The sequence below is a fragment of the Centrocercus urophasianus genome, unplaced genomic scaffold (genome assembly GCF_019232065.1).
Source record: "Centrocercus urophasianus isolate 14NV4802_14NV808 unplaced genomic scaffold, USGS_Curo_1.0 seq_63, whole genome shotgun sequence".
NCBI classification, from domain to species: domain Eukaryota; kingdom Metazoa; phylum Chordata; class Aves; order Galliformes; family Phasianidae; genus Centrocercus; species Centrocercus urophasianus.
In genome coordinates, this window is record NW_024885233.1 from 323,864 (window position 1) to 336,395 (window position 12,532).

General features: G+C 40.4%; 1 protein-coding gene across 2 annotated transcripts in view; it reads left to right on the forward strand.

The window, feature by feature from the left end:
* The first annotated feature begins 196 nt into the window (after positions 1 to 196).
* Positions 197 to 12,532, forward strand: part of BUB1B (BUB1 mitotic checkpoint serine/threonine kinase B) — a 23,767-nt gene continuing 11,431 nt past the window's right edge. The window contains exons 1-14 of one of the 2 annotated variants that reach the window (XM_042836807.1): positions 197 to 276; positions 370 to 521; positions 2,029 to 2,088; positions 2,357 to 2,501; positions 3,330 to 3,526; positions 3,625 to 3,803; positions 3,919 to 4,112; positions 7,170 to 7,264; positions 9,028 to 9,254; positions 9,531 to 9,643; positions 10,810 to 10,907; positions 11,180 to 11,232; positions 11,678 to 11,785; positions 12,409 to 12,493. In XM_042836807.1, coding sequence (XP_042692741.1) covers positions 379 to 521; positions 2,029 to 2,088; positions 2,357 to 2,501; positions 3,330 to 3,526; positions 3,625 to 3,803; positions 3,919 to 4,112; positions 7,170 to 7,264; positions 9,028 to 9,254; positions 9,531 to 9,643; positions 10,810 to 10,907; positions 11,180 to 11,232; positions 11,678 to 11,785; positions 12,409 to 12,493 — 1,697 coding nt within the window. In that variant the 5' untranslated portion in view covers positions 197 to 276; positions 370 to 378. Of the gene's footprint in view, positions 285 to 369; positions 522 to 2,028; positions 2,089 to 2,356; positions 2,502 to 3,329; positions 3,527 to 3,624; positions 3,804 to 3,918; positions 4,113 to 7,169; positions 7,265 to 9,027; positions 9,255 to 9,530; positions 9,644 to 10,809; positions 10,908 to 11,179; positions 11,233 to 11,677; positions 11,786 to 12,408; positions 12,494 to 12,532 lie in introns of both variants that reach the window. The other variant, XM_042836808.1, reaches the window with a different exon arrangement.

A 12,532-nucleotide genomic window follows, 5' to 3' on the forward strand; every position in this document is an offset into this window, starting at 1 on the left:
TATTTTCAGGTTTCCTGTCAAAACTGAAGAAACGGGCAGTCTTTCAGCAAAGCCTCAGCAGCAGAGCTGAGCAGAGAGCAATAACACTGCAGCTCCCATGGCGCCGCAGAGCGGGCTCGGGGCGTCGGCCAATCAGACAGCGCGCGGTGAGCCAGGCGGCCAATGAGAGAGAGGCTGGCGGCTGTTAGTGGTTTGAATTTCTCCGGGGCTGCAGCGATGCTGCCGTTGTGACGCGGGTTCGCGCCGTTGCTTCAGAGCCGGGACAGAGGCGCTCGGGTGCGGGAGTTGAGTAACGAAAGCCGGATTTATGCGATTTCAGGTTAGGTGTCCTGTCACGTTAACGTTTTACCGCTTTCTGTAATCACGCAGAGCTTGAAGATGTCACAGGACGGCGACGATGAGTGGGAGCTGAGCAAGGAGAACGTGCAGCCGCTGCGGCAGGGCCGGGTCATGACCACGCTGCAGGAGGCCCTGGCTCAGCAGGACGCCTCCAGACGCACTGCTGCTCAGATCAGAAAACAGTAAGCCCTACTTTAGCTTTTCCACCTTATTTCCCTGCATTCTCAGTAGCTTTTCTGTGCCTTGTCTACCTGTACTAACCTCCCTGGTGCTTGAGAAATGAACTGAATTTATAGCCTTCATTACGCTGAGGGTGTTGCTGTGGGTGCTGCACTGCATAGGTGACTGTTTTTAGGATAGCAATGGATGGTTTAAACATCAGACTTTAGAGAGGTTCTTTTGTGCTTTTAAATGTGATCAATATGAAGAATACTTAATGCTCATAAGAAGGAGTCTTTGTTTGTTTCTTCCTTTGTGCAATAATCAATTGAAGCAGTGGGCCCCCAGCACAAGGAAGGTGTGTGCCTTATAGAATGAGTCCAGCAGAGGCCACGAAGATGCTCAGAGTGCTGGAGCACCTCTCCTATGAATCATAGAATTATAGAATGGCCTGGGCTGAGAAGGGCCACAGTGATCATGTAGTTTCAACCCCCCGCTATGTGCAGGGTCACCAACCAGCAGACCAGGCTGCCCAGAGCCACATCCAAACTGGGCTTGAATGCCTCCAGGGAAGGGGCATCCACAGCCTCCTTGGGCAACCTGTTCCAGTGTGTCACCACACTTTCAGTGAAAACTTCCTCCTAATATCTAAACTTCCCCTCTCTCAGTTTAAAACCGCAGGCTGAGGGAGTTAGGCTTGTTCAGGCTGGAGAAGGCTGTGAGGAGTCTTGGTTGTGGCCTTCCAGTGCTTGTAGGGAGCTTATAAACGGAAGGGTGGGCAGTTTTTCACCAGGATAGATGATGATAGGACAATGGGGAATGGTTTTAAACTAAGAGAGAAGATTTAGGTAGATGTTGGGGGGAAATTTCACACTGAGAGTGCGGTGAGGTGCTGGCACAGGCTGCCCAGAGAGCCTGTGGATGCCCTGTCCCTGGAAAGGCTAAGTTGGATGGGGCCCTGGGCACCTGATCTGATTTAGTGATTGGCAAACCTGCTGGCAATAGGGCGGTTAAAACTTCATGATCTTTAAGGTCCCTTCCAACTGAAGCCATTCTATGATTTCTCAGGAGATAAATGTTTCCTACTACTGTGACAGCATATAGAGATCTGTGCCCTCCATAGCTTGCAGAGACTCTTAAGTGGGCAAAGTCACTTTGGGTTTGGTTACAGTTCTTATGCATTATGCATTCTGTAGTTATACGTGATTATATCACTCAAAGGGGGTATCTTGTAACCTATTCAGTTATATTTGTAGTCTCATCTTGTAATACATGTTCCCTGAGGAATCCAAGTTGACTCTGTGAGGAGACTGCATAGATGTGTGTGTACTGTGCCAGAATTTGACTGAGCTGAACAATTTGGGTGACTCTGTCTAAATATAATAAGTTGAAATGTATGGTATTTTAGTTTTTTTTATTACAGACTGATAAAATGATGTGAATGAGAGGAATGATCACTGTTTACAGAATAGAAAGCATTAATAGTTACACACACCTGTCATATAGTTAATATGTATATTTCTTTCCTAGGGAATTTGAATCAGAAATCAGATTTTATTCCGGAGATGATCCACTGGATGTCTGGGACAGGTAAGCTTCCTTCTGTTTTCAAAGAAATAATGGAATGATTAGAGCTATGCTACTGAAATGTTAGACACCCTTATAAAAGCTTAGGAAAATATTATTGTAATATAATAATAAACTTGCTAAAAGAGAAAATTGTTTTAAAATATGTTATAACCTGCAGTATCTGTTTCAATACTATTCCTAAGCTTTACTTTAGCTCTCGTTGTGTATTTTAACAGAAGCCACGCATCTTACTCCAAACAGAATTCCTATGAATATGTTCCATCCCTAGGTACATCAAGTGGACCGAGCAAACCTTCCCCCAGGGTGGAAAGGAGTGCAATCTCTCTGCAGTATTGGAAAGGGCAGTGAAAGCTCTCAACAAGCAGCAGAGATACTACCAAGATCCCCGCTATCTAAGTCTCTGGCTCAAATTTGTGAGTGTTTTGAGAAAATCTCGAGTGTTGATTTTTCTTATTTGTCATTTACATAACTATTTTCTTTAACCTTGCAAGTAAAAGTGCAACTAGTGCAATATTAGGAGTTGTCTCTGCAAATTTAATGCTTGTTCTGGAATTCTATTTCAAACTTTCAGTGGTATCTTCAGATGTTTCTCAAGGTCATTCTGTTTGTATGGTGATATACTCTGTAAAATTTTTTGTTTTGTTTTGCAAACAAGCTGGTTTGAGTGAGTAAAGCTTGATTCTGTACATATTCTGGGATTTAAAGATATCTTTTAGGTGTTGTATCTGTCCTGCCAGTCATTTTAACTTGTAACTGCATTGTATCCACATCTAAGTCTTAAGAAAAACCTGTGTGCTCTGGTCTTGCATTGTTTCTTCATTGATATATTTTTAATTGCTGTTCTTGCCTTCTTAAAGGGACTTGTCTCCCTTCTTCACCTAGTTCCTAGACTGCTAATATATGTATATTGTACTTCTAGTAAAGTAACTATTCTCAGGAATGCCAAAATGACATATTTCAGTGATAGAAATATAGGAAAAAAACACTTAAATTCAATACTTGGAATATGTAAGCTAAAATTAAGGGGTAAGTAATACTGACGTTCACAGGTATTGTCAGAGGTGTTCCTCATTTGTTTTCTCCTGGTGACTTGCTTTCTTTCTTTCTGTGCACTGTGACATGATACAATAGTATGTCTTGACTTAACTGCTGCTGCAAGTCTTGTATTGAAATAAAAGCAACGTTGCAGAGGTGTCAAAAAGCAGACATTGACACCCTTTGAAATACTTGGGTTATTTCAGGGAAATTGCTGTAATGAGCCCTTGGATCTGTACAGTTATCTGCATAGTCAGGAAATTGGTACAACATTGGCACAACTTTATATTACATGGGCAGAAGAACTTGAGGCTCGAGGAAGTTTTAAGAAAGCAGATATGATCTTCCAGGAAGGCCTTAATCGCAGGGCGGAGCCTTTGGATAAACTCCAGTCTCATCACAGGTAAGCTTCCAGCTGAAGAGAAGAGCTTGAAGTAGTTTTGCATGTCTTAGTGGATACCTGTACAGCGAAATTTTTATTGATTTCTCTGATATTCTCAGGCAGTTTCAGACTCGTGTTTCTCGGCAAACACTTCTGGGGCTTGAGGAAGCTGTTGATGAAGAAGATATGGGTCTTCTGGGAACTGAAGAACCTCAGAGAAGCACGCTGGCAGATCTAAAAGGCAGGGGCAAGAAAAAAGTGAGAGCTCCAATTAGTCGTGTAGGAGATGCACTTAAAGGTATGTTCAGTTGCTGAAGCAATGTATTGTTGGAAAACTTACACCCTTTTGTTGAAGAATTTGCACCAAGTGTGATAGGTTAAAGGCTAATTTGCATAAATCTTTCCACTTACAGCCACGAACCAAAACAGAAGTTTCCAGACTCCTCAGCAGCTTTCAAATAATCTGGGCTTTGCTGTGTTTGATGAAAATTCCGCTTCAGCTTCTGGACCTGAGATTCCTGTGCTTACTCCACAGCATTGGACAGAACCTCCAGCTCCAAGGGCCAAGGAGAATGAAATCAGTGCGGGACCTTGGAACTCTGGGAGGGTAAGGAGATGCAAAAAGAGGAAGATGTATGTAAGCCAATGTCTTTATCCAATCCCTGAGACAAAGTTTGGGTTCTTTCACACTTCACTGGGATTTATTTCTACAGGCAGCTGTAGAACTTTCTAATTTCTTCCTGAAGACTCTCTGGCCCCTGTAATCAAGCTTAACAAGCTGATCTTGCTAGAACAGGTTTTGAAAACTAAAGTTTTCCTAAGTCAAATTACCGGAAAAGTTGGCAGAGTAGGCCTGCCAAATTTTTTTGAAGGACAGGAAAACGCTGTAAGAAAAAGGGAAAAGCTGAGCTTAAGTTCCTTCTGTACGGAAAGGAGCAAGAATTAAATTCACATCATACAATACAACCCAAATACAAACCAAAGAAAGAACTCATTGCCCAGCTTCTGAAAGTGATACATGTACAGCACTCTGCAAGTCTGTTTTAGAGTGCTAGTGATGAAAATGGAAGATTGAACATCAAAGGAATTGAATTGTAGCAATTGAATATTTATCCAGACAGTACAGAGATTTGTCAGGAGATGAAAAAAGGAATGACAGAAGGAATGTTTGTTCCAATGGTTTAAACTGATGCATAACAAGACATAAAAAGGTGCTGTGACAGGTGTTTATTCTTCTTGAGAAATTGTCCACAGTGCTATCTGAAAGAAGTTAATCCTATGAAATCAAATTCTGTTTCGTAGGTCCATAGATAACTTCCAGCGTGCTCCTGATATCTGTAGATTAGACAGGAAGAATGGAAGTTATCAGATGATAAAATATGTGCGTAAGGCTTATCAGCACAGAAGTGCTTAAGAATGAAGCTTAGGAACAAAAATTAGAGAAAGAAGCAAAAGGGATGAAATCCATGGCAACTCCAGGAAGAATTGCTGTCAGATAAAACAATTTTACTAAGTAAATTGAGAAATTTATGGTAAATCATGGGTTTAATTTAGCTGAGAAAAATGAGGAAGAAGACTTATTAACGTAAAATTTATTTTATCATTTGCCTTGTTTCAGGCTGCTTTATGTTTATTCTGATCCCCCGAATGCTTCTAGAGTCTTTAGAGTTTTCTCTGTTCTCACTTTCATAGTTTAACTGAGCTGGAACTAGCTGAGTAGACAGTGTTGTCAGGGCATGCAGGGAGGCAAGAAGGAAGGCTAAGACTCATCTGAAATTAAATCTGGTGAGGGAGGTCAAGGACAAGAAGAAAGGCTTCCTTAAGTATATCAGTAGCAAAAGGAAGACCAGGGGAAATGTGGGTCTGCTGCTGAATGAGATGGGTGCCCTGGTAATGGAGTACACTGAAAAGGTGAAGTTACTGAACACCTTTGCTGCAGTCTCTACTGCTAATAACTAACCTTGGGAATCCCAGACCCTTGGGATAAGAATCTGGGGAAAGGAAGACTTCCCCTTGGTCAAGGAGGTCAGAGATTGTCTTGGCAAACTCAGTGCTCGCAAATCCATGGACCCTGAATGCAGAAATGATTGCCAAGCATCTGACATCTTTGAAAGGTCATGGAGAATGGGAGAGGTACCTGAAGATTGACTGAGGGGCGGTCAATGTCTACTTCATCCTTCAAAAATTGCGAGGAGGAGGATTCTGGCAGCTACTGACCAGTCAGCTTCACCTCCATCCCTGGGAAGTTAATGGAGCAACTTGTTCTGGTTGTCATCTCCAAGCAATTGGAAGAGAAGATGGTTATCAGGAGCACTCGACGTGGAATCCATCAAGGGGAAATCATGTTTGACCGGTCTGGTAGCCTTCTATGATGTCATAACCAGCTGGGTTGATGAGGAGAGAGCAGCAGATATTAATAAGTACATTGACTTTGGCAAGGTTTTTGACACAATATTCTCATAGGTAAGCTTAAGAAGCGTGGGACAAAAGAGTGGGAGGAGAGGTAGATTGAGAACTGGCAAACTTGTATAGCTCAGAGGTTGTGACAGGCAGTGCAGAGTCAAGCTGGAGACTTGTAACTGTAGTTGGGCTGCTTAGCCTGGAGAAGTCTCAAATGGATCTTATCAATGGTTGTAAATATCTAAAGGACAGGAATCAAGTGGATGAGCCCAAGCTCTTCTCAGTGTTGCCCAGTGGCAGATCAAGGGGCAATGAGCACAAAGTGGAACATAGGAAGTTCTGTACAAACGTGAGGAAACCTTTTTACTTTGGGTGTGATAGACCACCTCTGGAGATACTCAAAACCCCGCCTGGATGCTTTCCTGTGTAATGTACTGGAGGAAACTTCCTTACAAAGGGAGTTGGTCTGGAGGATCTCTAGGGGACTCTTCTACCCCTATGATTTATTGATTGTTTAAATCCTCTTCAATGAAATGTTGTTCATTTTGTCTTGTATTACAATGAAAGAATAATCTTTGGTGACTGCTTTGAGGTATTAAAAGCTGCACCTAGGAAAGAGGTTTCTAACAGAGTCAGAATGGATAAGTAAACTGTGTGGGAAAGAGAAGCCAATTTGAAATATCCCTACAATGTAACACTTTCTGTCTGAGGACCTAGGAATATTTCAGGTAGGCAGATGTATGTGAGTAGAATGTTATGGGACTCGATGTCATCTGTATTCTCTTTCAATAATAGGCTCTAATGGTAGTTAAGGGATTTCTGTGGTGTAGGAATGGCCTCAGAAGAAAACTGAGAAATCTGGAAGTTCTTAGTGGGCAGCAGAAGGGAGAGAATGTTATGATTGAGACAGCTTTGGTTGAAAAATAAAGTTGATGGCACTTCTGGAAAACAAACAAGGAGCAAATGAATACTTTCTTCAACCGGCACTCGTGGAGTAACAGAGCCTAGCTCTTTATAAGGATGTGCAGGAGTGGTGTGTCTTGTTTGTTTTTTTTTTTATGCAAGTACCCAACTGGCTGAATCTGTAACTGTTCATGTATTAGAAGAGTGGTTATGTTGTAAATGTGCATCTTGGAGAAGGTTAAACAGTTTGTAAGATGACAAATGAGTCAAATACTGGGAAAAAGGGGGATTCCGTTGTTAAGAGAAAGCAAAGTCTGAAATTGAATCTTTAGGCTGCTAACACCTACTTCTCCTTTCTCAGCGTCCTCGCAGCAGCTCAATTTCTCGTGTAGAAGTGCCCTGTCCAGTGCCCAGTTTCACCCCATACGTGGAAGAGTCAGCTCAGCTGCAAGTCATGTGAGTGTTCAGTTTGAAATGAGAATTGCTATCAAAGCTGCTTTGTGCTATTCTGATTCTTTGCCAAATAATCCAGCTTCTAGCTCTAAGGGAATTAAGGTTTCAACCTAGAAGCCCTTAATATTTCAGCTTGATGGCAAAGGCTTCAGTGAAAGGTGCATCAGGACATGAGAAATATTTGACTGTTCATTATGTAGGAGCCAATATACATTTATACATGCTAAAGAGTGTGTTAGTTTAATTCAGTGCACTGCCAGAATATCACAGTTACCTGTCTCAGGATGCTCTTCTCAGTGAAAGCAGCTTCAAATTGACACAGGCTTATTATTGCCACTTTCCGCTGTTTAGGGGACTCTATACTCCGGCTATGTGGAGTTTTATTCTGAAACCAGCTATCAAAGTTTCCATGACAACATTGTTGCTTAGGTTGTGGAGGAGTATGCTGTTTTGCCTGAAATTACCTTCTTGCTCACACAGTGTTCACTGAAATGCTGGTCAGTCCCAGGAGATGGTGTTGCTATGTTTTGTTTCAGAATAGGAAAATGCTTTATTTTGCAAAGCTGCTTACCTTTCTTCTGCTGCCTAATGATGGCCATAAAAGCATATTTTGTTCTCTAGAGAGAGGCAAGTAGAAAAGAATGTTTGATGTTATGTACTGCTTCCTTGGTTTTGAAGTACATAAAATCTAAGAATGTCGAAAGGTGTCTAACAGCATAGATCTTTGCTGTGGTTTTTGCGTGTGGGCTGCAGAGTAGCTTTGACCAAGGGCATACCGTAACTTAAGGGCATACCATAATTTAAGAAAGCTTGAACAGAATATTTTCCAACCAATAAGACTATTTTGGTGGCATTGCTGGCTTCCAGGAGAGAGAATTAGATTTCTTGACATACTGGTCTCTCTTAGGTAAATACTAATTTACAGAAGGTAGCATATGTATATGTACAAAATATAGATATAAAATACTTTTTTTTTTTTTTTTTTTTTTTTAAAGGAAGTATTTCCAGACATGTTTTTTTAGATCAGTTGCTCTTATCACCATTTACTGAAGAACAGATAATTGCAGGAGACATCTGGATTATTACCTGCAAGTTTGTACAAGTTGATTCCTCACCCGAAAACTAGCAGGTAGCACTTCCTGAAAGAACTGACAGTATAAGGAAGTGAATATTATTGGCCCCTTTCACTGCACAAACTCTGTAATTTTTGTAACAAGGAAATTTTTTTTCCCTGTCATTTGGTATGCAGAATATTCTCATTTAGAATTTGCTGCTTATTTTTTCCTTAAGTATTTTATTTTAATCTAAAATGCTAAGCTCAATCAAACTCAAGACCTTTCAAGTCCTGCTGTTTCTTTGAATGTGTGTGTGTGTATATAAAATATATATAATATATTTTTTTTATCAGGTAAACTGTTTAGCAGGGTGATTAGGGACTTGTATATGTGGTCACATGAATTGATGGAGCTAAAGTAAAAGCATCAATCCAGAGTGCACAGTGATTCAGAGTAACGTGAGAATTTCATTTGCTCTTGAGTGGGCCTTAACAACAGTTCTTTTTTCCTTTCTCACACCACTCTGACTTATGTTCCTTTTTATGTGCTATCATTCCACTTTTCTCATTTGTCTTTCAAAAGAACGTCTTTAGATTTGTGCAGCTAGATTCTGAAACCAGCTATTTTCTCACCTGTACTGTCTCTGCTGTGTTTCAGTGAAGCATGTATAAACCAAGCAATAATTGCTCGTTTTGTTTTGTTTCTCTTCAGGACTCCCTGCAAGATTGAGCCCAGCGTAAACCATGTTTTAAGTGCTCGCAAGCCTGAGAAGGAAGAGGATCCTCTACAGCGGGTGCAGAATCACCATCAGGATAACCAGGAGAAGAAAGAGGTAGTGATGTATTGTAAAGACAAAGGTTATGCTGGAGTGGAAGAATTCTCTTTTGAAGAGATTCGAGCTGAAGTCTACAGAAAGAAAGCAAAACAGAAAGCTGAAGGTATGCTTCAAAATGGAATGACTTCATCTTTCTGAGATGAAATCATAAAATTGTACTTATTTCTTGTCACTGTATAACAGTATCTATTATTGCAGCTGTTTTTTTTTCTTCTGGAATAATTATTTAACTAGTCTGAAGTATACTGAAGGTAACGTAACTAACATATAACCCAGGAACTGGGAAAAGCAGACTGGAGGTTTAGCTTCTTTTTAAAGGATTCAGGCCTTAGCCTGAACGTGAAACGTATGTTGTGCCTTACAAGCTTTTCTTCCTTAGAGGAGATACAGACCATAGCACAGAAAAAGGAAGAAATACAAAAGAAAATTGAGGAACTGGAGAAGAAATTAAAGGAGAAAGAAAACCACAAACAGCAACAATTACATGAGCAGGTATTGTCCTCCTTATTTAGCTGCATTTCTACAAACAGCTGCTATTTCAAAATACCAGAGCAGCAGTATTTTTTTCTTGGTTAGTATGTTTTCCTGTTTGTGAAAGGATATTTCAATCTGTTGTATGCATACACTCAGTTTCATCTAGCAAACTAACATTCAGATAAATGTTTCTGAATGTGCTTTCAGAATAGGGCTGTAAATCAAAGACTTCAGGTCTTGTAGTCTACCTAGACAGTGCTTTTTAAGCAGAGCGGGTTGAGATGAGGACAACTAGATAGATAAATAAGGAATGCAGTCACTGCTTCCCTTTGGCAGGAAGATGTCTAGCTGTTTCTGGGAAAACAAAGTTTCATCACGTCTAACAGTTACTTGGGAAGTCAGATCTGCAACTCTAACCATCTCTCCCTCCCCCATTCACACTTCATACTTCTGCCAGCTTTTCTTGTTGAGTACAATATCAAATAGAAATGAATGTTGCTTTCAGTTTGGATCAGCTGTTCCAACTGTGTCCTCTCCCAGCTTGCTTTGCCCCTGGCAGGACAGCATGAGAAACAGACCTCGATGCTGTGTAAGCATTGTTCAACAAGAGCTAAAACTAGTATGTTATCAACTCAATGAAATCAAACAAAAAAATCCACTACCCACACCAAGCTGTTATTCTGTTGGCAGCAGTTCTTGAAAACCATTTTTTTCTAGTTGCAAATAGCAAGTTAAAGTTTATTACTTTAAAAGTTTTCCTTAACTTGCTTATGTCCATTGGGCTAATAAGATATCTCCTCTCACAGTCTCCCTCCCTCTCCCCAACACAGTTCTCACTTCTAATACCTGTGGAATAAACGTTTTTAAATGATGAAATGCAGAATATTCTGTATTTGATGTAAGCTGTGGAAGTTCTTGTTAACAATTGCAGCATAACTAAAATCTCCTGCTTAAAAAAAATAAATAAATAATGGGGTTGCAAGGAGTAAAATCTATTCATCCACTAAGCAGTGGATGCTTTCTTATGCCAGCAAATTAAGTGCAAATAAAAGCATCCAAAAATAATTATTAATCTGTCAGTGCTCTAATAACCCATCTGGGATTATTCTAGCATTCTTGGAATATTGTTGCATGGTTTATCATTACATCATTGTAGAATCAAAAATATAGTTTTGTTTCTACAGCCAACAGAGGTAACAAAGCCTTCAGCACCTTTGGGACTACAAGAACGTACTTTATCCGGTGTGACAGAACTGGGGATGAAACAGCCTCACTTGCAAAGGTAATGTAGAGGATTTTCTTTGCCAGCAGTGAGCATTTCTGGGTACAACTCACTGTAAGTAATGTAGAACGCTGTTTCCCCAGAAAGAGTGGAGGTATCCTTAGGTGTCTACCTGTAACCGGAATCTGAACTGAAGTTATGTGAAAATAGGTTGTTTGTCTGAGAATGAACTTCATTTTTTACGAGTAGCATAGGTCATCTTTGATTTCTTTTTGTGAAGTTTTCTTGTGTTTTGTGAGTGTGTAAAATACAAAAATATATCTTGTTCACAGTGAATGCTGCCTCTCTGAAGATATTCAGCCACATAAACTGTCTCGTTCTGAGGGTAAGGATTTAAATGTACTGAGAATGAGAAGACTGCGTTGAAGAGAAAGGGTTCTTTGATGTGAATAGCAGAACTGTAGCAAGCAATAAGCAATAGCCTTTTTGAGTTAGAATGAAAATAAGAATGTGCTAGAGGCTAGTGCCTTTAAGCAAATCTCAACGATAGACCCAGCACTTAAGGGCTTGAGAACTTTCATTATTTCAGAGGACTTTAAAGCATGAGAGCATTTTTCTCTTTTAATAGCTGAAGAACTTTCTTCTTACTTGTGTATGCAGTCTTATCTTCAGGAGTTTAAAACTCATGTTAAAATTGATACTATCTTTAGTTATTTCCTCTGCGGGTTTCATAGCGGGAAACAATTAGAAATTGCATTTGATTTTGTTGGGAAGGATGAGTGCTGAAAAATTTACTTTTGACTGGAATTGACTCCTGTTGCTATTGACAGAAGTCAAGTCTCTTGATTCGTGCCCAGATTTGGAAGGAGGAAGTGTATTTTCTGACTCTGAGGATGAACAGGAAGATCGGAGAGATAAAGCCAACCTTGGAAAAAAAGGTAAAAATTAAGCATATTCTAGAAAAAAAAAACAAAAACAAAAAACAAAAACAAACAAAAAAACAAGCTGGCTGGAACGGTGGTAAAAGGGGAGTTCTTCAACACGACAAATCCAAACCTTTTATTAAAGTTTATTTAAATATCAGCTTCATAAGCTCTTGCTGGGACTAGTATTTTTAAGATTGTCTTAAACCTTTTGAGTTGCGTTTTGTAGAATCATAGAATGGCCAGGGTTGGAAGGGACCTCAAGGATCACGAAGCTCCAACCCCCTGCCACTTTCAGGGCCACCAACCTCTGCATTTAATACCAGACCAGGCTGCCAGGGCCCCATCCAGCCTGGCCTTGAATGCCTCCAGGGATGGAGCATCCACTACCTCTCTGGGCAGCTGTTCCAGCACCTCACCACTTTCTCTGTGAAGAACTTCCTCCTGACATCCAATCTAAATCTTCCTCCTTCAGCTTAAAACTGTTTCCCCTTGTCCTGCTACTATCTACCCTTTCAGGAGTTGGCTCCCCTCCTATTAATACTGTTAGTCCTGTTAGTACTGGATACTGGGTATTTGATACACAGTTGTGGAAAAAGGTGTTGATATAAGAAAAGCTCTTGTTTTTTTCCTTATAGATGCAGTGTTCCTCCCCCCGCCAGATCCTGCTATGTTTTTCTCTATATTTGATGAATCATCTACTTCAGCAAACCAAAATATAAGGTAGAATTATTCATGACCTAGATTTTAGAGGGGGGGGGA